The 25,205-nt window shown below is 39.5% G+C and overlaps 1 protein-coding gene across 1 annotated transcript in view; it reads left to right on the forward strand.

Annotated features, from left to right (window-relative positions):
* The window catches only part of MYO3B (myosin IIIB), a 285,486-nt gene that overhangs the window by 231,740 nt on the left and 28,541 nt on the right, over positions 1 to 25,205 (forward strand). Inside the window, exons 31-33 of the mRNA XM_024114809.3 lie at positions 20,911 to 21,017; positions 21,392 to 21,438; positions 22,936 to 23,102. Of these exons, the coding sequence (XP_023970577.3) occupies positions 20,911 to 21,017; positions 21,392 to 21,438; positions 22,936 to 23,071 (290 nt within the window). The 3' untranslated portion in view covers positions 23,072 to 23,102. The remainder of the gene's footprint in view (positions 1 to 20,910; positions 21,018 to 21,391; positions 21,439 to 22,935; positions 23,103 to 25,205) is intronic.

Below are 25,205 nucleotides of genomic sequence, written 5' to 3' on the forward strand. Positions count from 1 at the left end.
CTGGCAATGCAGCCCAGGTAGCGTTTAATATTTCTGTGTACTTTTTAAAAGACCTTTTAAATATTAAAGAGAATTTCATTTTTCAGCTGGAAAATTAAAACGTAGATGCATTTCATCCGATTCCTCTTCCCCCCGCCCCCCAAGTCCTGAAGCAATTCTGAAATGTTAACTAAAGAAATCTAACTGCCCTGGAGCATTTTCATAACATCAAACATTCCATGAAAATATTTTCCCGAAACCCTTGAGCATTTCCAAATATTAAATGTGAAGAGAGACAGCTTTTCCTCAGCTTTGGTGCGGCTCTAAAACAGCCAATGTTAAGTTCAGGGTTTTTAAAACAAAAATACAGTGATATAAACAATACACTTGTTGGGAGACAGAGCTCTTTATGTGCTGTTCCATTAATTGCACACTGTATGGTAGGAGTAGGGATTATGAGCAGAGATGGGCTCGAGCCACAAAATCCCGCAATTACAGGGCTGTTCATGTTCAAACGTGGAGTTTTTGGTTCAGCCTATAATAGAATTACATTGTTATTTAGATAGGGGGTCCAATTTCCCCGTAGTTGTGGCAGGTGGGGAACCTGGGGAAGAGCTGCTCTGTGATTCTGTTCAGACCCATCTCTAGATATAAGATAAATTGACTTCTCTCTTATATATCTCCCACTTCTACTGTGAGTCTCTGCTCAATCCCTCAGCAAGTGCTCTGATGTCCACTAATGTTGGTTCAGCATTTTTATTTATTTATTTGGATCAGGAGACCTCAAATGAAGAGATCTGGCAGTCAGCTCTAGATTAAGTACTAGGCACAATAAATTCATCCTATTCTCACACAGTGCAGGCAAGAAGATATGAGCACCATCATTACCAGGAGGCGTTGGAGTTGGATTGGCCATCACCAGAATAGCAATAAGATGGACACCTGAAGGCAAGCAAAAATGAGGCCACCTGAAAACAACATAGCGAAGAGCTGTGGAAACTGAGCTGAAAAACCTGGAGCACAGCTGGGAAACCATTGAAAGACTTGCCAGAAACAGACAGGAGTGGAGGAGCTTCATCACTGCCCTAAATGCCAGAGGCATAATGGGAACATGATGATGACAGGGCCCTCATCTGTGGGATCCTGTGATGTCAGGAGGGCCTACCACAAACAGAGACCTCTGCTAGGGCATCAGGAAGAGCCCCTTCACACAGGGCTCTCTGTGGGGATGGTGGAGAGAGTGGTGGTGATGGGAGACCACACACAGAGTCCTTTGTAAATGGGGGGGGGGGGGGAGGAGCTGAGTCCTCCCTTCTCCTGGACAGACCCCAGATTGCCTGAAAACAGGGAGTGGTGGACTGGGAGCACCGAGGCCTCAGAGTGTCCCCCCAAAAAGTAGTGGAGGTTCCCCACCACCTCTGCTGAAGAGTCTAATGTGGGTGACTCCTGTTATTGGCAGAAAGGCTAATCTGACAATTGTATTCAGTTTTTCAGTTGATATTTCTCCACATCTAAATATGCTGCATTTCTGATTGGGCCGGATGACTTGTCTGTCTGTCCTAAGCATAAGGCTGGATGCTTCCCGACCCTTCTCTCCAGCTGCATTTGCCTGCTTTGGCCCATTGAGAGCTCTACTCAGGAATTAGGGCTATTTCAAACCCTAAAATGGGTGTTGCAAAAACAAGCACTTTGTCTTCACAGCTCTGTAGACAGAGATCATTTTGAGAACCTGTTCTTTCCCTAGACGTTATTGGTCTCATAAGACCGACCACCATGAAAATCAACCTCAGTTGGAGAAACAACTGGGAGCAGGGGCAGCTCAAGGAGAAACCACTTTTAAAATGTAGAGTCAGCATGCACATCACATTTTTACGAAGTGCATATTTACCAATTAGTCAGCAGCATAAGCCAGTTGATTGAATGATCTTCATGTGATTTATGCATAACTTTTATTAAGTGTGCCAATGGGGATGAACAGTGGATACAAATAGATACAGATGTCTCATGTCTTACTCCTTTTTTTAAAAAAAACACTACTTCTTGTCATTAAACTAATCTGTCTTTAAACAAATTAGATTTTAGGAAATATTAACTCTTCACCCTCCATGCTACTGTCCTTCACCAGGTAGAACCTGACCAACATCCCAGCATGCTTTCCACACAGCTGGCCTTGCACTGGGCAGATATGCAGGCAAAGAAAAGGAGGAATATTCCTTGCCCAAACTATGGAGCAGCTCTGTTGCTACTCCAAGGAAGTTGTAGCTCTCTTATCCCCTAGATGAGCCAAGTAGTTACAATTCTTCTGTCCGCTTCCTAAACCAAGTCATTCGAATCTTTGACTCACCCCCTTGTCCACTGCCATGAAACCTGGCCAGGATTTATCCCTTGGATCAGTGGTTCTGAACCTTTTCCATACTGGGACATTCCTGGACCTTCTTTCCATGTAGTTGAGTTCTAGTTAGGACCCCTCCCATTTAGGATGATAGAAGGACAGAACGGTTGTGACACCTTGACATCTAGTGTCAAGACCCCCGCGTTAAGTATTCATGCCTGAAAGTAAACCTGAATGATCTCAAATGAAACATGCTAATGGCCAACTAGTATAAATGCCTTTCAGATATCTTTAATCATTTTCATCCACTTAAACATCACTTAGACTTTGTGCAACTAAGCACTTGACTATTTTTAGAGTTAAAACTCCCTGGGTATGTTGAGAGAATGTTAGTAAGATCATTTTATTGACGTCTAGCTCCACTCCTGACAGCTTCTCACATTGCAAATGTGACTTGTCACACCATCAGAGAGGAAAGCAAGCCACTGCATTGTCATGTCATTGGCTAGCTTTGTAGCACCTAGCCAAATACATAAAGATTTTTCTGTCTTTTCTTTTCCTTTGGCATTAGCAAAAATTAAAATAATCTTCTAGGCCAGGGGATAGGATCAAACGCTAGGATTTCCAGACTGATTGGTATTATGCTCAAAGTTTTGATGCACAATAATGGTCAAACATCAGAATGGTCTGAGAAATATCGAGATAGGTGGCAAGTTATTTGGCACTATAGAACATTTTTCAGCTTTAGATCTGAAAGTGCTTTACACAGTTGTTATCTGACTGAACAGGAGGTTTGTTGCCACTTACTACCTGTTCTGGAAGACCATAACAGCTAAAATGCCATACTCCTCCTGGCTGGTACATTCAGGAGATACAGAAGTTATCAAAGAGCTCGCTAGTTACTTTCAATATATAACAGTGACCACAAAGAACCAAAAGTTCTCGAAAGGGACTAGTAAAATCCACCTGGTTGCACTGCCATGGATTTGCCAGCAATGACCCTCGATGCATGAATGCTAGTTCTGACATACTCCTTAGATTCTACCATGAAATAGAAGTTTTTGCCTTTTCTTCAATGGTGTGAAATAAGGCAGAATACTAAAAAGTAACATCAGACAGTTTTCTTCATATACACCTCTCCATAATGTCCAGCCTGAATAACTGTTGTCTTAAAGGTGGTGGAATAATAGCTCCAAGAGCCTGGTCCGCAGCTGGTGTAAACAGACATAGCTTCATTGAGAATATAGGCCTGAGCAGCCAGATGGACTCAACAGTTCTATTCCTCTGAAATAATGGGACATAAGCTCTTCTGATTTTCTTAGTGTTTCCTAAGCAACATCAGGTCCAAAACTTGGGACAGGGCTGGATGTACCAGTGTATGTTTTCTTACTTGCATAGCTGTCAATGGTGTTTTCTATTTCTCCAACAAGAGAAAATGTCATCTGGCAAAGCCTTTGGGATTTTAGTGACAATGGTAACTTAGACAAGCCATCAGTGGTGCCAAGTAACAACGTTTCATGATATCAGAAAAGAACCCACCTTTGCATTCTACGTAAAATGAGTTGGTTAAACCCTTAAGCATCTACCAGCTGAGTGAAAAAGAAATATGGGGCCCAAATGGAGATGTCATAAGCATGAATCTTTCTCCAAATAAATAATAATAAAATAAATTTTAGCATTTACAGAGCACCCACATGATGTGCCAGCATGAGATATCATTCACAGTAGATCATGCAGATGTTCAAAATATGATCATGCACGCACTCAAGGCTCCCCTGGGCCCTTGGAAATGGCTGTTCCACTATGAGGTTTAAATATGGCCCTGGGCTTTTCTGCGGTCCTTGGGCTTGGCTTCCCCACAGTGGGGCTCAGATGTACAGCTGAGCTCTGCTAGTGTTCATGGACTTGGCTCCTTCTTGAATGGGAGAGAAAAAGTGGTGGTATCTTTACCAAGCACAACCCGTTTGTGGTGCCAATATGATCTGTCACAGGAAAGTGTTCAGTTCTTCATAATATGCTCGACCATCTCTTTTCTTATGTGCTCGGATGCACAGTGAAATAGTTAACATGTTAACATTTAAAGTATCATTCGGCATCTGAATTTATACCTTACTGAGATGAAAGGTGCAGCTTGCTCCTCTCAGGATTGTTGTTGCAGGCTCTCTGCAAATTCAGGCAGACATCACTGCATTGGCTGCACTTGGGTCATGCTTTTAAGGTTTTCTTTGCAAACATAAAATCTAGAGACTTGCCTATTTTTTTAAATAAAAGCTGGGACTCTGGGGCACAAATTGACAGCTTAGGAGAAGTGCCAGTATTCTGTCCCCCTACACAATCGCACAATTCAAGCCCTGCTAATAGATAAATGGCCAGTACAAGTGCAATAATTAAAGTGAATACCTAACATAATTTGTGCAAAATACAGCAAAGGGTGCATTTATTATTTATTATACATAGATTTGTGTGGCTTTTAGAAAATTGTGGCTTCTTCAGAACAAAATGATGATGAAATATTGATGACAAAATGGTGATTATTAATTCCAAACTGATATCCGTCATTTATTATGAGCACTAAATGGGATGAATTTCTAAAGGTATGTCTACACTGCAGCTGGGAGTGTGTTTCCTAGGCCTGGTCCCCACTAAGTCCCCACTTCGGACTAAGGTACGCAAATTCAGCTACGTTAATAACGTAGCTGAATTCGAAGTACCTTAGTCCGAACTTACCGCGGGTCCAGACGCGGCACGGAGGCTCCCCCGTCGATGCCGCGTACGCCTCTCACCGAGCTGGAGTACCAGCGTCGACGGCGAGCACTTCCGGGATCGATCCCAGAACATCGATTGCCTGCCGCCGGACCCTCCAGTAAGTGAAGACGTACCCCTAGCCTGGGTAGATAGACCTGCTAGCTTTGCTCAAGCCAGCACACTAAAAATAGCAGTGTAGCTGGGTGTAGCATGAGTGGCAGCTCGGGTCTGCTGCCCAAGAACGTACCCTAAGGGTCTGGATGGATTTGCACTCAGTGTGCTAGCTTGAGCAGAGCTAGTGGGTATCTATCTACACTCGGAAGCATGCTTCCATCTGCAGAATAGATGTGCACTGAGTGATATCATGACATGTATTGGCCAGCTCCTGCAAGCCCTTGCATGAGGAGGCCTTACTTACAGGCATAGTCTGTTGACTTCACTTGGGTTACTGGCATGAGTAAGTGTGTGCAGGTTTGTGCCCTAAATTGCAGCATGTGGTGTTATAGACAAATCAGTTGTCTCATAGAAATTGCATTTTCATAGAAAAAAATTGTCTTTGGTACTTTAGGTCTTCATATTTGTATGGCTGCTTTTTGAAGTTACAAATAATGCAACATCACCTAATCAAAAATGAAAAGCATGACGAGAGGGAGATAATTTCCTGCCATTCTACCTTGTAAAAGCAAACAATGAACTGTAACTTACAGTTCACATGTCATATTTCTTTGCCTTTTTTTACATGATGATTTAAATATTTGTTTGAAAATGATAATTTGGTGGACCGCTTTGAAGTGATTTATGTGTTTTGTGCCTTATTTGAAAACATAAATTTTGCTGATTATCTTCAGTGAGCCTCTTCATCCACCCGCCAGCCACATGTTCACTTAATTTAGACAATGCTGAGCAATTACATGTGGAATTGATACTTTTCATAAAAGCAAAAATTGTTCTTGTACTTATTTTATTGAAGAACTCAACATATTCATTTTTCTTCAAAGATCAGCCTAAGTAATCCTACATGTTATTCTGTGTTTGTAGAAAGTGGAAAGGTCTTGATTATCTCTAAATTAAAACTGCTCCATGAGTTAATTCAAGTTTTGTGCAGGGGTGGGAGGAGTTGGTTCTTTTTAGATTCTATATAACTTCTGCAAATCAAGAAAAATGCTTATTTTTCTCTGCCCCTAGCCTTTTACTTTCTACAGCCTTTTTAATAATTAAAATAATTAAAACATTACTCTCCAAAGGGAATAGTTTAAAATTCTATTAAATTTAAAAAGCATTTCTATTTTTAATCATATTTCTTTAAACCATATTAATATAAATATATTTTTCTTTTCTGTGCCTTCCATTTTTTCCATATCTTCATGCTCTGTTATAGATTAAAGGACAGTGATTTGTTTTTATGTTTGATTGGTTGGTTGATTTTAGATTTGTACAGTACCTGACCAATGCTGTAAGGCCCTTATCCTGCAAACACTTACGTACATGCTTAACTTTACTACTATGACTTCCGTGGGACTACACCTGGTAGTGAAATTAACCACAAGAGTAAGTGTTTTCAGGATCAGACCCTAAGTGTTGGGGATAGGGTGCAGTCCTTATTACTACTGTTCTTATGACTACAATCTACTACTTAGTAGTATACTTTGATGGGTCTATTCACAGTAGTAAATCCAATAGAAAGTGCTCTAGGATCATTCCTAAATTAATAATTTCAGTTTGATATTTTAAATAGTTTAATATCACAGTCTAATTCAATGGAGCTCTGCTAATTTATACCAGCAGAGACCAGAGTTGTAAGAAACTGACACTAAGTATTATAGAATTTAAGACTTGCTACATTCCCTAAGCAATTATCTTAAAATTCTTGTCCTAAATTTTCTAGGGCAACTAGTGATTTTGGATGCCTCCGTTTTTGGGTGACCAGATTGAGACTCCTTGAAGGGGTCTCATTTTCAGGAAGTGCTGAGCACCAACCCTATGCAAATCAGGCCCTTATCTCAGGTTGGCCCCCCAAATCACTAGTCACTTTGGAAAATGAAGGCTCTTAGTTTAAAGTGCTAATGGACAAAATGTAAAAATTACCAGAATCATTAGTCATATGTTCATAATAAAAATAAAACCTTCATTTTCTTCTTTAGTATTTAATCACCTGAAATAAGCAGCACTAAGTAAAAAGGACATGGCCCAGTTCTGAAGAATACAGAACATCGAGAATCTGTGCTGTACAAGACTATGTTATGCCAAGAAACTGAATTTCGCAGCTCAGGAGCCCAAAGTGAACCATTATGACTTTGGAAAATTAATTCAGTTGTCTCTAAATGCTTGTTAAATGCACACCAATTTTTCCCCCACTAGCTAATGTTCTGTGATAGAAATTTTTTGAAATGGTTATTTACAAATTAGAGGAAAGGTTCATGCACTTTATTTCTTTGTTCTTTGCACTCCCTAAACTCTTACTAAAGGCAGTAAGATTCTCAAGTGTGCATACAATACAAATTTGGACGGAACATAATATTTGGTGGGTTTTTAATAATGGTGTTGTAATTTCCTCAAAGCCAATTTCCCCCAAGTTCGAAGGTTCTCTTTAACCCCCTCCTCTTCACATTTTAAATATGCTCTTATAGAAGTCTCATTAACTTTTTCAGCTAGACAGAATAAACGTTATTGAGTCATTCTCTTCCTGCTTCCAACTTCTGAAATATTGACCTTTTATATACGCCCAGTTCTCTGCCACAAAAATCAATAACTATAAAGTATCAATAAATGGCTTTTGAGTAGTATTTGGAGTGAGGAGAAAATCTAGGTGTTTTTTTCACAAGTTGCATCCACCTTTGAACTCTGAAGGTTTCACTCCCAACTATTCATTTTTGTGATTAAGTGTCATTGGCTGAAGAGTTCGCTCAGGCTTCTTCAGTTGCTCTTGCAGATTATTTCCTGTGAATTTTCTGGCCTGACTTTGATTTTGTGGTGGAGTTGTGAACCATAGTTACTTATTGGTCTTACGTTACAAGTCTCAGAAGCAATTAACTCACCCTTAAAAGGAATGGATCTTTGTGGCACTTCCATGTATAGGGCTATAGGCCTCTGGAGTTCTAGTCTTCTGTATCTGGCCAAGATACCTTCTTCACCTTCAGCATTTACAAATGCAGGGCCAAATCAGCATCTGGCATAAATCACTGTGGCTTCATTGGGGAACAGATACTGTATCATCTAGCTAGTAGACTTTTTTGCCACTTCCAGTAGAAGTATCTTTACTTCTTCTCTTAAAAGTTACTCCTGACAACTACCTTGAATTTAGAAGAAACTTCTGCCATAATGAACAAAAAAAATCCACTCAGAGTTTTATCTTGGACTTCTATCATCAATTCTTTGAAATACATGCTGAATCTGCTACACTTAGATTTAAGAGCCCGTACATATATCGATATGGACCCATGCATTTCAAGCCTTTAGAAATGCAAATTGTTTCTTTATAGAACAAAACCTTAGAGACCCTACTCTTGTGGTTCCACAGAGCCTTTATTGAGCCTCATCATTATGCTAAATTAATACAAATTTTCTGTGTGTCCAGAATTCAAAGTCAATCAAGTGTCTTAATCTCCTGGGATATGGGATGAAAATGCTATTATCACAATTTGGAGGAAGGTGAGGGATTACCTATAAAAAATCAAGGCTTTATACTAGGGCAGGGTGTCTCAAACACATGCATATTGTAAACCAAATCTTAACTGAGAGAGAATTTATGGAGCACCACCCGTCCTATTTATGATTGCCTGGATCAGCTCCCCACAATCATATAATATCTTTGTGACAACTGCAGCAGTTGAGCACATAGAGAAATATATTAGGAAAGTATTTGTGATTCTTTAGTTGTATTTAATGCAGTAAATGTTTTGACGGTTTACTAAAATGTTTATTTTTGCTGTTCATTTCATCTCTTCCTCCATCTGTTTAGCTCTTCTTAGCTGGAAACCAGAAGGAAAGTCCGCCTCATGTGACCAGTCAACTCTGTTGTGTATTAACATGCAATCTGCAAAACTCCAGTGTTCCACAGACCCCCAATTTGAGAACCTCTGTAATAAGGGCTCCAAATATAGTCTATAAAACAGCTCTAGAGGTTCACAGTACTGGCATGAAGGTGCTTAGGATCAGTATTTTAAAGCTCCTACAGATGTTCAGTCAACCAGTCAGTGTTTGATTGGCTAACTATTGTAATGCTTCTCTAAAAGAATAGTCTCCTTCCCATTGTGCAGGTATAATAATGGATCTTTCCACCCTTGTTGTTAGGTATGTGAAGAACTTTCTTTGTTTTGTGTATAATCGCAAAATATATTTTGTGGAAGTGTGGGAGCTTTCCATCTGTGAGCCAGACGCTCTAGTACTGTATAGCTGCTTGTGCCATACTTCTGGTGGAATCTGGCCTTAAAGCCATCTCAGTTGACATGTGAAGACCATCCTAGTGTAGGGGTGATCGTTTGGTTGTATAGAACCAGCGTAGGAGTTCTTATGCCACTCTGACTCCCTACTATCATTGTATCAAGGAAAGTGGGGCACGTCCAGAGGAATGGAGCATGGTTGGCTCTGCACTTTTCTAATCCTCAGCTGGGTTTTCCACCTCCATCCTCTTAGCCATTGCTGTCTGACATAAATTAGAGCAGCTCTTGGATTTCTCCAGTGCAGCCCATGGGAAATGGCCTGCACAGTGCAGCAGCAGGGTCCACAGTTAATGATAGCTATAAACCATCTTTGCACACAAGCCCCTGATGTGCATTCTGGGCAGTTTTGCATCATCTTAGGATCTGATGCCCTGTTTGATGTGATTTGTATTGTTGTATTCTCTTTTCAAGCGAGATGGACTTTTTTACTCTTCATTTTAGTGTTTATAATCTCATCCAGACTGATCATGCAATGTCACTCTAATAGCGAAAGAGACATTGATCTAAAACATATAAAGATCTAAACTAGCTACTTTCTCATTGCCTGGTGCTTATGCATAGGCTGGCCAGCATGAAAGCAGATGGCCGAATATTCTCCAGGTAGGGTGACCAGATGTCCCAATTTTATAGGGACAGTCCTGATTTTTGGGTCTTTTTCTTATATAGGCTCCTATTACCTTCCATCCCCTGTCCTGATTTTTCACACTTGCTGTCTGGTCACCCTATCTCCAAGTGGTTGGCTAACAAGCCAGGAAGGCCTAATAGGGCCATGAAATATAGTTGTATTGGGTGGTGTTTCCAGCCAATCTGTACATTCTAATAGCCTGCTTTTCACCAGTGCTCTACTTCTCTGAAAATCAGGTCATGAGTTTCTACTCCAGCTGTTTACTGGATTATTGCCCAAAAGGCAACTTCCACAATTGCATAAGTCCAGGTTTTTGGCCATAAGAATCAGACAGAATGTTGTTGAGGGGAGAACAGATTATCATCAATTAAATCCCATCCTCACACTTGTCTAAAAGAAGTTTCTACAGACCAGCTCAGGTACCACGAAGAGAAACAATTCACAAAGCTAAAGGATGTACACCCTTGTAAACCCATTTGACTTTGATTAGTTAGGAAATATGCTCCTACCTCTCTGGAATCATAGATGCAAACGATTCACTATTAGATGTGGGTTTAGTTTCAGTTTTAAAGGAGAGTGTCTGATGAGCTTCCTTACAGTTCCCTTTGAAGAGGAATGCATGGCTTTTAGACAATGCTTCCAGGAGCTTGCTATTTGTTGACAGGTTTGATCTTATCCATTTTGGTCCCCCTGCTTGCTTTGTTTTAATTTCTGCCTTCTCCCTCTATAGTTATTGTTCACAATAAAAACAGAAAGAAATGACAAATACTGAAAGATCAGAATTGTACTGGGGCCGGGGGGGCGAAAAGATTCTAACTAATTGTAGAATTTGTTTCCCAACAAAACATCTCAAGGCCATAATCTCATGGTTCAGAAATAGCTAAATGATTGATATCACAGAAAATATTTGTTGTTTTAATTACAGTATCATCTGGGTCTTTGGCAATGAACAGATGCAGAAAAAACCTTTACGCGCCCATCTTGAAAAACTTGTGATTTGCTTAGTGTGCTTTATAATTTAAAGCATATGGCTTCACATAGAGCTGCAGTGGCCAAAATGAAGACATAAGTAATGAATCACTGCATGGAGGAACATGCCTTGCTTCTGTTATGAGTTCTTTCAGTGTGTGTATTCAAATGGTTCTGGTTAGGGTTATAAACAAAAGGCAGCTCTTGTAGTTTCAGCAGTGTGTTACAAATTCTGAGATGCACATGACATCAAAGAGGCTTCACTAATGAATTTCCCTAGCAATCTATGGCTCTTGGCACTATGAACACACTCCATCTGAGTAAACAAAACTGTAGTTGGCCACCATTGTGTGGGATCTCAGGTGATACCAAAGGCTGATTTGGGGGTTGTTGGGTTTTTTACGTGTCTCCGTTATAGGGCTGTTTGCCTTAAAAATGCTATACACTTCCAAGGAATCAGATAATCACACTTGGTGTTACGAAGCTGCAGTGCCAAGTACTTAACATTAAAAATCACAGAAGGCTAAATCCTGCTGTCCTATTTGCCTCATCAGCTGAAGCCAACGGGTGTTTTGCCTGAGCAAGAACTGCAGGATTTGGCCAGGATAAGCAAATCATGCTAAGCCCCCATATCCTATTCTAACTTAATTAGGGCCTGGTTATCTTCCTTCTGCATCAGGCCCTGTGGAGTCACTTCTGCAGTTACCCTCAAGGGCAGCACAGAAATATTGTCATGGATGGGAGTGGGGCAAGAGGACAGCAGAGCAGTGCAGGGGGCAGCCATCTGCAGGATAGCACCTGCCTGTCTGTGGGAGGAGGCCAGTGATGACTGAAAGTTCTGCAAGGTGAACCCAGCAGCTCTGAAGACATTTTTCTTGTTAGATAGAGGTTTGGAGAAGGCAAGGGTTGCAGCCTTCTAGACCCACAGATTCAGAGGATCTGCATATAGCCCACCCTCAGATACATGGAGACAGATGCTATCCTGCATGGGTGAATGCCCCTCTGCACTGCTCTGCTGTCTTCCTGTCTCACTCTTACACCAAGAGCCATGCAGCCACTGGTTGCAGCTACAAAGGTAGCTACAAAGAGCTAATGCTTTTTCAGGGAACATTTAACCCCCAGATTTTCCTTGCAGAAATTCAAGAGTTCAGCGTGGCACAGTGCTGCAGAGAGTAGCTGATTGACTGCCCCATCCACGCCTGCCCCCAAATTCCTGAGGAGCACTGGCCCTTATAAATACTCATAGATGCTCTTCTGTAGGAAACCAAGGATGAGGGGATGGTGCTGTGGAGGCAATACCCTAAACCATATGGAAAGAATGACCTCCACTCATATCAGGTCCTCTTTTTTATGTAAACAGGGGGAACAGCCTTGGTTAACATTTGTAGAGGTCTGAAGTTGTAAAGCACTATGTCAGTGCTAAGTAGCCTGATGATAGGGTTAGTCATAGAAATGTAGGGCTGGAAGGGACCTGAAGAAATCACCAAGTCCAGCCCCTGTGCTGAGGCAGGACCACAGATACCTAGACCATTGTATCAGGTGTTTGTCTAACCTGTTCTTAAAAACCTCCAGTGATGGGGATTCTACAACTGCCCTTGGGAGCCTAGTCCAGAGCTTAACTATCTTTATAGTCAGAAAGTTTTTCCTAATTGCTAACCTAAAATTTAACCCTTGCTGCAGATTAAGCCCATTACTTCTTGTCCTACCTTCAGTGGGCATGGAGAACAATTGATCCCTGTCCTCTTTATAACAGTCCTTAACGTATTTGAATACTGTTATCAGCCCCCCTTCCCCCAGTCTTCTTTTTTCAAGACTGAACATGCTTCCTAATGTCACCAGGTTTACTGAACTCTTCGAAACCAGGACTAATTAGGTTTTGTTGCTTAGCTATTGGTCGTGGTTTCTCCCCTCAGCCATCCCATCAACTCCTAGGCTCCCCAGCCTCTTTCTCCCTGGCAACTAGGTTTCTCCTTTTTCTTCTCTTTCTCCCTTCCAACCTCCTTCTCCTCAATCTTCCCCTCCTCTCCCAATTTCTTTTCCATTTTTCTTCCTACAGTCTGCTTCCCACCATGCTCCTCCTACATTTCAACAGTAATTCTCCCATAAAAACCTCAAACACATTGGAGACATGCATAATTACCTAAATAACCACGCAATCTGTGTATTCTCTCCTCCCTCCCCTCCCCACTTTCATTTTCCCTTCTCTGTGTGTGTCTTTATCTCTATTTAGATTGTAATCTTTCTGATGCAGTGGCTGTATCTTCCCATCTCTTTCTACAGCACCCAGCACATATAGGGAAATACCATAATATAATTATTAATAATAATCATTAATAATCTATAACATAGACCACTTGGAAACCTCAGCTATTGCAGAGCATAGCTGCCAGATTACTCCCTAGTGCCTGTCTCATGGAGCATGCTACAGCTCTGCTCTTAATCGCTTCTGATTTGTTTCTAGGTGCAATTCAAGGACCTAGTTTTGACCTACAATATAAAGCACTTCCTGGTTTGGATCATGTATCTCTTAGATGTCCTGATTTTTCCTCATGATGATGTAGCACTTTACATCCCCTTTGCATAAATCTAAATAACTCCTCAAGGTGGAAGGCACTGAAGAATCAGGCCTGAAGTATGGGAGTGGGGAACGGAGGGGCGTGACTTTGTATGAATACATGACATATATATAGCAGCACATGTCATTTTTAATGTCTGTCTCTCTTTCTTTTTTTTAATCAGACTGACATAATTCAACTCCTAGGGCCTGATTCTGACTTCACTTACACCAGTTTTACTCCAGTGTAACTCCATGGACTTCAATGGAGTTACTTCTGATTTTACATTGGTATGAATGGGATCAGAATCTCAGATGCTTGGTGTCGGAATATATTTATATTTCATGGAAACTAAATATGACTGTTCCTTAGAATCAACTGGCTGCACATAATTATCCTCTTAGCATCCAGTCAGGGAGGATGATGTACCCTCTCATACTCTGTGAGGTCATCTCTGCATTTGTCCAATACTTCAGGATGAAAAATGAAGTTAACTGCTGCTTTGAAAGAAGATGCAAATCTGAGAAAAACTGGAAAAGCTCAAAAGCATCAAAAATACCTACGAAGTATCAAAAGAGAACAAAGACAAGTTTTTCCACAAAAATCTTCTCCCCAGGCTATAACAATGCTTTACATAGGCATGATCAATATAACCAAGCTTGAGAACCAAAGTCCTTTGGAATAAATTAGACTGACAGGAAAAGAAACAAACAAAGAACAAATTAACATGATTTTAAACATTGCTTAAATTTTCATGAATATAGACCTTGAAATGTTATGATGAGATCCCATGAGTCTGTGCTAATATTTGCCTATAATTAAGAGCTGCACTTTCATGTTTCAACTGATAATATAGGTTGAAAATCAGACACATACTTGCTATATTTCTTGGTCATACTGATATATCTGTTTTATTTGTTTACTTCATTAATAATAAATGAAATCATGTAAATGAAATGGCTCTGGTACGTTTTATTTGTTAGGTTGCACTTTCTTCACCTCTTGCTGTTAATCTCCATGTGTCTGAATATTTACAACATGAGTCTCCCTTCATTCAACATTAGGGCTTTCTGTTTACATGTAACAAGAAAAGTGACAAGAGACTGATCCTTGCCATACCCAGCTTTTGGGAACCCTGAAAGAGAGAGGAGAAGTACTCAATACCACCCTCTGAATTATCTCAGAGAGGAAGAAAAAGAACCATTCACTCCTACAAGGGAGTCAACAATTCATCATACTCAATGTTAAAAGATGCTGACAGATCTAATAACATAGGCAAGGATATATTCTGGGCATCCCTTGCCAGGAATATATCATCACCCAGAGATATTAGTACCACCTCTGTGCCATACACAGATGTAAAACATAATTGAAGAAGGTCAATGAATTTTATAGCCTCCAGATGCAACTGGAGCTGCCTCTTCATTACTTTCTCTACGAAATTCCCTAAAAATTGTGCAGCATTTGGCAAAATTGTCAACGTCAAGAGATGCTTTTTAAAGCAGGGAACCTGTTTAAGGGCACCCTGCCTTCATCTCAAAGGGCAGTATTAACAGTCCCAGTCAGTAATGGGCATAGTGCCTGTCTGATAAGCAGGACTGTCACTCACAGGTGAGACATCTCTGTGCTGAATTCCAAGGATGGAATCACTCCTCCACCTCCATTACATGAATTCTTTAGAAAAGCACATTCCTTATGGATGCAACTTTCCTGAATGTACTGGTCGAGATGTGGGCCCCTAGTTGCAAGAGTCCTTGCATCAGAGTTAAAGAGCACTTGACTTTTGTTTTTGAGGCCCTTGTATAGTTCTGTGGGAGTACTTTGCAGTTTGTCCAAATAATGGTGTCTTGATCAGTAGGTAATCTATGTAATATATGACATGAAATATACAAATCCCCTCCAGGCGAAGGCTTGTCATCAAAATGATTAGTATCTTGGAGGCTATGTTTAACTCAAAGGAAAATGTTCCTGTTCCATAATAAAACAAAGCAGCAGCAATGAAAAGGGAAATTCATACGTGAAAATGTTTCTTTGAGATCAACAGCACAAAACAATTCCCAGCAGATTGGGATCCAGGGTAAGTGACACACTAAAATATTTATAATGGTCCCTATTGGCCTCTTAAAATCAGTGATCAGCTAGTCTGACTTCCTGCATAACACAGGCCAGAGAATTTCACCTAGTGTTTCCAGTATTAAGCCCTTAATTTCTGGTTGAGATAGAGCATATCTTTTAGAACATCTAGTTAAGATTTAAAGACTTCGATTTAAAGGCGATCAGTTACATCCTGACCATGTGGACAAGATGCACCAGCCAGACACCTGGGAAAGAATTCTCAATAGTAACTCAGAGCCTTCCCCATCTAGTGTCACATCATCGGTCGTTGGAGATATGTGCTGCTAGCAGTCACAGATGGGCTACATTGTAGGCAGTCTCATCAGATTATCCCCTCCATAAACTTATCAAGCTCAGTCTTGCAGCCAGTTAAGTTTTTTGCCCCCACTGCTCCCCTTGGAATGCTGTTCCAGAACTTCACTCCTCTAATGGTTAGATACCTTCATCTAATTTCAAGCCTAAACTTGTTGATGGCCAGTTTATATGTATTTGTTCTTGTGTCCACATTGGCCTCTCCCTCCCTGGTATTTTTCCTTCTGATGTATTTATAGAGAGCAATCAGATCTCCCCACAGCCTTCTTTTGGTTAGACTAAACAAGCCACGCTCTTTGAGCCTCCTCTTATAAGATAGGTTTTCTATGCCTCTGATCATCCTAGTAGACATTATCTGCACCTGTTCCAGTTTGAATTCATCTTTCTTAAACATGGGAGACCAAAATTGCACACCATGTTCCAGATGAGGTCTCACCAGAGTCTTGTATAATGGCACTAACACTTTCCTGTCTGTACTGGAAATACCTCGGCTGATGCATCCTAGAACTGCATCGGCCTTTTACAAGGCTGCATCACATTGGTGGCTCATAGTCATCCTGTGATCAAACAATACAACCCAGGTCTTTCTCCTCCTCCTGTCACTTCCAACTAATATGTCCCCAGCTTATAGCAAAAATTCTTCTTGTTAGCCCCTAAATGCATAATCTTCCACTTTGCACTATTAAATTTCATCCCATTTCTATTACTCCAGTTTTCAAGGTCATCCAGATCTTCTTGTATGATATTCTGGTCCTCCTCTGTATTTGAAATATGTTCCAACTTTGTGTCATCTGCAAATTTTATTAGCACACTTCCACTTTTTGTGCCAAGGTCATTAATAAAAATGTTAAATAAGATTGATCCCAAGACTGATTCCTGACAGTTCACCTTCCAGTGTGACCCATTGTACTCTCCCCTTCAACCAGTTCCTTATCCATCTTTCAATTCTCATATTAATCTCCATCTTCTCTAATTTAAGTAATACTTGCCTATGTAGACTTTATTAAGTGCCTCACTGAAATCCAGGCAGCTTAGATCTACTGCATTTCCTTTGTCTAACAAATCAGTTATCTTCTCAAAGAAGATCAGGTTGGTCTGGCATGATCAACCTTTTGTAAAGTCATGTTGTATTTCATCCCAATAACCATTTACCTCTATGTCCTTAACTCCTTTCTCTTTTAAAATGTGTTCCATTGATAATGGTCTCATTAACGCTGTATGCAATAGCAATACTAACTCCCTACTTTTACTCACTATTCCCTGCTTATGCATCCAAGAATCACATTGGTAGTCTTAGCCATATGTCGGACTGGGAGCTCATGCTCAATTGGTATCCACCATGATGCGTTAGTACCTTTCAGAATCTCTGCTTTCCAAAATCAGTCCCTATTCCTGAAAATGTGACCTTCAGTCTTTGTTCCCAGATGTATGGATCTTGCATTTAGCTCTATTAAAACACATATAGTTCAAGTGAACCCAGCTTACCAAGTGATCTAGATTGCTCTGTAAAATTAAGTTGTCCTTATCATTACTTACTATGCCAGTAATTTTTATGTCATTTTCAAACTTTACCAGCAATGATTTTATACTTTCTACCTAATCATTGATATTGAATAGCATTGGGCCAAGAAAAGATCTCTTCAGGACCCTATTAGAAACAGCCCTATTGGCTAATGTTTTCCAAAGTATAATGACTTTTTTATAGCTCTGTCAGCCAGTTTTAACCCATTTTAAATGGGCTACTTTGATTTTGGTACAAAATCAGGGATGTAAGGGGGCATAAGTGTCTGCCCACCCTGAATCTTCTACCCAGATTTGTAGCACACAGACTCTTGCAGGCATACCAGAGGCACGTAGCACACGTTGGGTGCTATATAAACAATAAATAGATAGCTATTATTACAATGACAAGTAATTTTTCCTGTCAGTGGCCTTAACTTTATCATCAAAGCTAAACATTTTAAAACGCTATTTGAAATGCCTATTTAACTGCTGAATGTAGAGCATATGTTAATACACTTTTCTCCAGATACAGTAGTGTATGATAAATGTTACCAGATTTTCTTACTATTCCTATTTTATGCTACTAAATGCTAAGACAAATGGGTCCACTGAAAATGTATTTCCTTTGGAGGATGCAATCTGCAGGCCACCTATGTAATATGCAGAAATAATTATGTGTAGGGGTAAATAGCAAGAGCAAAACTTTATTAAATCAGAATCTAGATGGACAAAATAAACCATAGCAACATAAAATTTTAATGTAGATGTTGCTGGAAAATAAAAGGAAGGTATTAAAATATATTTTGAAAGAAGTATACAATGTATTCCCTTTGTCACGTAATCCAGTACCTCACATCACAGCAGGGTACTGATAACAAGCTTTGTAATAATTGTGTGCTTTTGGCATGCATCTGATAGGTGTGTGAAAGAGTGCCCAGTTCTTCACTCACTCACACTAGCTTTACACCAGTGTAACAAGAATTGATTTCAGTGCAATGACTCCTGATTTGTATTTCTGTAAGGGAGATCATAATTTGGCCCTAAGACTGAAACATCACCATGAGGACAATTACAGATCCTGACATCATCAAAGTTTTGAATCCCAAGGTCCCTTCCAAACCCAAACTTAATAATTTTGGAAATGCTCAGTGAAATCCTGGCCTCATTGAAGTCAATGGCAAAATGTCCATTGATTTTAATGGGACCAAGATTTAATTGATAATCTCTTTATTATATTTAAATATCATAGGGGACATTTTCCAAGACACGAATAGGAGTTAGGCATCCAACTTTCGAGCAATATACCCTGGAAGAGTTTTGTACCTTGTCTACTTAGAGACAATACTGGCAAACAGCAGAGGTGTAGGCAATGCTGCCAGAATTTCTTGATCCACAACCAACTCTTTGCAAAATGAGTAGAACATTGGAAAGCATCAAGATCTTAAGCTTTTGGGATTGTAATTAGCAAATAATATGAATTTATTACTTGAGGGTATTCTGTTGTTGTAAAGAGTTAATTTCTTCAAACAAATAACTTTAAGATTTTGAGCCTGACTTTGCCCTGAGTCACATAGTGGGAATCACACCTGTGCACTGTGTATATAGTTGAGAGTAAAACTGAGTAAACAAACGTAAAGGGAGGCACCCACAGGCAAATGTGAATAATGGGCTTTTTTCCTACAATAATTCATGGGCATTGGTAGCTGAGGGATGGATTTGCATCAAGCTTGAAATTCCATGAAGAACAAATAAATAATAGGTGAACACTGCATAGTACCAGGCAAGTTATAAAAGCTACTGCAATTGGGTAGAAAAAACAGTTTGTCAAATCTTTGGGTTTGTGAGATTTTGTTTTTTTTTTATGCTAGCAGGATTATTTTCTTTAAAGAATATAATTGCATTGAAATGTATCCTTTCTTTAAGGACTAGATAATTGTATTGAAAAGACCTCACATAAAGTCTCCTTGGCATAGAATGCAGTGTTGGAGCTTTGCTGACAGACAGCCATATCCTGACACTGGTTTTTATGTAAAACTCCCACTGATTTCCATGGGTGCTTCACATCTGGAACAATGGCAGGATGTGTCCCAAAATGGGAATAACACCTGAAAAACTTTAGAGAAACCCAGCAATCAGTCTGTGGACCTGAGAACGTCACAAAACTGCTTTAAAGAATTATGTTATCATCAAGGGCCAGATCCTACAAATGAGCCCCACATCTGCCCAGGGCCCCCCATCAACTTCAGTTTTGAAGTTTTCAAAAGGGCTTAAGCAGAATGAGGACCTTGTGCTGGGCCTCTGGAGAGGGGCAAATTACACTCTTAAAGCAGGATCCAAGTGTAATGTGAGTAATATTTTTCCTTCAATGTTTGTATTGAAAGTTAAATATTCACCTGTTTCTTTGAACTAGAAATATTATTAGGTTATTTATTATTTTTAAAAAATCATGTTAAAAAATCATGTTAGAAAGGTCAAGATAGGCTGTGTGAATGATCTTTTTGGAAAAGAAATTAATCCCCAGATTTTTTTTCTATTAGCATATTTATGAATTGTCCTTAAAATAGTGCTTATATCATCAATTAGTTGTGCTGTGTTAGGTTCTTTCCATCAGTTTTTTTTCTCTGAACCACCTCTTATAGATTACACAGAACAATATTCTTTTTTGAAAAAAGCAAAAATACAAAGGCTGTGAGCTTGCACTAGCTCAAACCATATTTTCTACAAAATCCTCCCTTCTAAAATGTTTTTCTAATCTTTAAACTGCATGTGTTCCAGATGGCTTTAACCAACTCTTGCTCCAAGTGTATCACAAATTAACTCAAGGAAGCATTATTTCAAATAGCACTGATTTCTCTGTTTAAATAGAATGTTATATCAAGAAAGTAGCTTTTTATATAGTAAAACAAAGACAATAATAAACTAATTCTCATCAGTCAAAGGGATTTATTACTGTTGCGTCTATAAAAACAGGTGAACGGTTTTGATGCTGATGTTGTTGCTAGTCCCTAGCTAGTCACAATGCTTATCCTGCTTAGATAACAGAATATGTCAATATAAAGGGTCAAAGGAATAAGGAACCATGTTATATGTTATATATACAGGAATAAAATGATGTTATAAGAGAAAGTTTCATCTAAAAACTCTTGTTTAAACCAAGTTCCAAAACAGAAAACAAAGATCCCAAACTTTCTGTATACCTTCTTAGAATAGGACAGATTTGCTAATAAATCTAGAAGTGAACAGGAAAGAAGAAAGGACTGTTTATAGTCTAAAATATGCTAAGACATTCGCAGCACCTGGCATGGCTTAAAACTAAATTGCGTTATCTTACTTTAGGTTCAGAAAACTGTCTCGAACAGAAGCTGAGAACACCTCGTCGACGATGTCAGCAGCCCAAAATGCTGAATAGCCCTGAGGACAACATGTACTATAACCAGTTAAATGTGAGTTCAAAGTGGCAATAAAGCTGTTTTACTGGCTTTGTTTCCAGTTAATAATTCGGTTATTAATACCTGTTCCAGCCTCTCCAGCCCCACCCCCACGTTCTTTTGCTCTCGTCTTGAACATGTGCTTATGCTCTTTATCTGTTGCTTTCATGTCAGGATGTCTGCCTTCACGGTGAATAATTGATGTGGTTTATCAAAGACGAGCAAGATGCATGCTTCATCAGGCTCACTTGAGCCCTTTGATCAAAAAAATTATGCTGTGACTTCTGATATTATCAGCATCTGCTTGCATTCAACACAAAATCACTTTGAATTAAAAATTAACGACTTGCTGCTTTGCTTTGACTGTGTGTTCTTGGCCCTCTCCACAGGGAACTCTAGAATATCAAGGGAGCAAGAGGAAGCCAAGAAAACTTGGGTAAATATCTATCTTCTTAGTTCTAAGCAACTGTAAACAGAAGAAGTCCTTTGTGATATTATAGAAAATGAAAAACTTTCTAGAGAGGTTTCTAAAAATAAACAGTTACCATATCTCTGTGCATTGACATTGGACATTTTCTACAGAAGCAAATATAAAACATGTATCTACTACTGTCTGCAAACACTAGAACTGGCTCTTACAAAATATTCTCCCCAACTCTCTCACAGTACAACTCAAACAAATTTTAGCTTCCTCTTTTTAAATAAACAAATTTAGTCATAGTAAAAGGTGCTGGACTTAGAGTCTCTGAAGTTGAAGCCAATTAGCCTAGAACAAGCATAACATGGACAAAAGCCATGCAGGCTTCCTCTCACCACCTTAGCAATATGCTTCAACCCTGCCTCAGGAGGGACCAGTTCTCAGAGAAGACAGAGAGGGGAGTTCTTTCCGAGAAAGGGTTGTTCCTTGCCCACTAGCTCTCGGCTAAGACTGCCACCAATGGTGCTAATTAGTATCACTTGTAATGTGGATGCTTTTCACAGGATGTGGACAGAGATCACTAGTGCATTTCACAAAAGCCACCATCCAGCAGTAACAAATTTCATGCATTACTGACGTGTGCAGCAACTAGTGCACAGCAAAGACATATTAATGAACATTCATTCAGTGATACCCACACATTTTCTTTGATGTATTTTGACCCTTTTTTATTCATTTTCTGCAAATAGTTATATAAGTGACTTTCTTTTGTTCACAACAATGTTCACGGAAAGTGAAAGTCTTGTGGATACTAATGCAAATGGCGTTTGTTAGACGGTTCAAACCAGAATTGTTTGCATGGCTGTCTTGGTATCTCTTTGAGTTACCTCCTCCAGTTTATAAAAATCTGTCCCCCACTCAGGAAGCAGAAATAATACTGTGTGATTTTGGTGTCCAATCATATATCATGAGAAGCTGAAGACACCGTTGGAGCAAATAGGGCCTGATCCAAAACCCACTGAAGATAATGGAATTGCCTTTAGTGGACTTTGGATCAGGCCCATAGTTCACAAGCAAATGTTTGCCTATGGAGTTCGAACAATTCTGAATAATGAACATATTTGTAAATATTAAAGTCTGTGTGTGGAAAATTTTCAATCAGACAAAAATGCTACATTTGTGAAATGAAATACTTGCTACAAATAATTGGTCTGACTGTACTGCAGACCTAGAGATGAAAGGCTGTGTGACCTGTTACCAATCCTCAGAGCCATTCAGTTCCCACAGAGAGATTTAAAGCACTGAAAAAGTGGCAGCAAGATTGAGAGACATAAAAAGGCTGCATCTTGTTAACAAAATCATCCCATCTTTTTCCCTTCTTGCATTAACACTTTTTCAGTGTTTTCATTTCACCATCCATAGAGAGGTATATTTCTTAAGGTTTTGCAGAACTACTTTGTACTTTTTATTTTATATATTTAATAAAAATTGTTTGTTTTGTGTTTTGTTTCAAAGCCAAATCAAAGTGCTTGATGGGGAGGATGAATATTACAAATCATTGTCAGCTGTCGAATCTATCATTGAAGATGACAACTCACTCAACTCCCCATCTCCTCTTTCCTCAAGAGAAGTGTCTTTTGCTCAGAGCTGAACTTCACCATTTATGCTTTGGTCTAATGCTGGTAAGAGTAATTGCACATGTTTAGCAATGCTGGTTTGCATGTGTGCCTGAGAGACAGACAGACAGACATAATTGCAGCTAACGAAGCCTCTTGCACTATTAGACCCTGGTTCTGTAAACACTACCCACCTGAGTAGTCCCATTTAACTTTACTCATACAAGGAGTCCTGTTGAAGTCAATAAAGGTTACTTATAGGTGTAAGTGTTTGCAGGATCAGGCCCTAAATAGGCATCCCTTCTAAAACAGGATATCATTTTAAACCCAGCAGCATGGCATTGCAGAACTGGGACTGGGACTGGGACTTTCCATTGACGTTCAGCATAATTTGCGGTCATAGTAACAATATTATATATCATGTAGGCCTTTCAGAACTTCATATGGTTTTTAAAACTACAAAGAATCAACACAATAAAAAGCATTGTGTAAAACCATTTAAAATACTAAATGTGTATCTCAGAATTTATCTGATAAGATAGTATTTAATGAGAGACTGTTTAACACAAGTTTAGTAATGTTCATACTTTCCCTGGAAGAGTTACCAAAAATAGTGGGGGTGCTGAGAGCACTGAACCAAACTGTAAACCCTGAATATAATGGATACCACTTCAAGCCAGGGGGTGCGGCAGCACCCCTAGTAGCCATAGTTCCAGCCCCTATGAGTCAACATAGTTTTGAAAAGGAATTGATACAAAATAATTTAGTGTATCATTTTATAGTGTACTTTTGACTAAAACACAGGACTGGGTATCAGGAGAGCTGGGTTCCCTTCTGAGATCTACAGAATCTTAGATACATTATCTAATCTCTCTGTGCTGCAGTTTCCTCATATGCAGAATGTGGATAACATTTCCTTGCCTCTCAGGGGTGTTGTGAAACTTAATTCATTTAGGGTGAAATTCATTGTCCATTTAAATCAAAGAGTTTTAAGCACATCTAAATTTAGCATATGCTAACATGTATAGGGACATAGAAACTGCCATAATTGCTCAGACCCAAGGTCCATCCTGGCTAACAGTACCCTGTCTCCAACAACAGTCAGCACCAGAAGATTCAGAGCAGGATGTACGAACTTTGCAGTAGGCAGCTGGTGTGTGATCTGTCCCCCACGTTCCATCCCATCCTAATCTCAAATATTTAGGTATTACCTTAAACCCTGGAGCATGAGGTTTAATATTCCTTCCACAGAATTATAATATCATTAATTATGATAACTCTGGATATTCTTGATATCAATACTCAAACCCCTTTTTGAATCTTGTTAAGCTCTTGGCCTCAATAATTTCCTGTTGCAGTGAATTCCATAGTATAATTACCCATTATATGAAAAAGTATTTCCTACATCAGTTTTGAATTTCAGACCTTTTAATTTAACTGGATGTCCCCTTGTTCTTGTGTTATGAGATGAAGGAACAGAAGGTCCCAATCTCCCTTCTCTAGACCAGTCATTATTTTGTGTTCTTTTATCATGTATCCTGTTATTCATCGCTGTTCGAATGTAAACAATCCCAAACCTTTCAATTTCTCTTTATTGGAGACTTTTCAGTGCCCTTGATCATTCTTGTTATCCAGATGAGGCCACACCACTCATTTACATAAAGGTGTTATAATAGTCTCTGTAGGATTTCCCATCCCATTTCTTATCCATCCGAAAATCTTGTTTGCCTTTTGACCACAGCTGCACATTGATGGGAGGTCTTCATTGAGCTGTCAACACCCAGATCCCTTTCTTGAGCAGATACAGTTAATTTAGAACACTTTAAGATGTCTGAGTAGTTTAAATTTTCCTCTCCAGTGTGCATTACTTTGCATTGCTGACATTGAATTCCATTTGCCACTGTGTTGCCCAGTCACCTAATTTGTTTAGGTGTCTCTGAAGTTTCTCACAATCGTCTATAGTCCTAACTAACCTAAATAACTTTGCAAATTAAACAACACAGGACCTAGTATATAACCACGAGACAGCTCACTGTTAACCTGATACCATGATGAAAATTAACCATTGAATCTTACTCTTTGTTTTCTGTCTTCTAGACCGCTTTTGATCCATGACAATATTTTGTCTCTCACCCTGCGACCATGCTTCTTAAGTACTCTTCTGTGCAG

Source organism: Chrysemys picta, chromosome 11 (assembly GCF_011386835.1).
Source record: "Chrysemys picta bellii isolate R12L10 chromosome 11, ASM1138683v2, whole genome shotgun sequence".
Taxonomy (NCBI): Eukaryota; Metazoa; Chordata; order Testudines; family Emydidae; genus Chrysemys; species Chrysemys picta.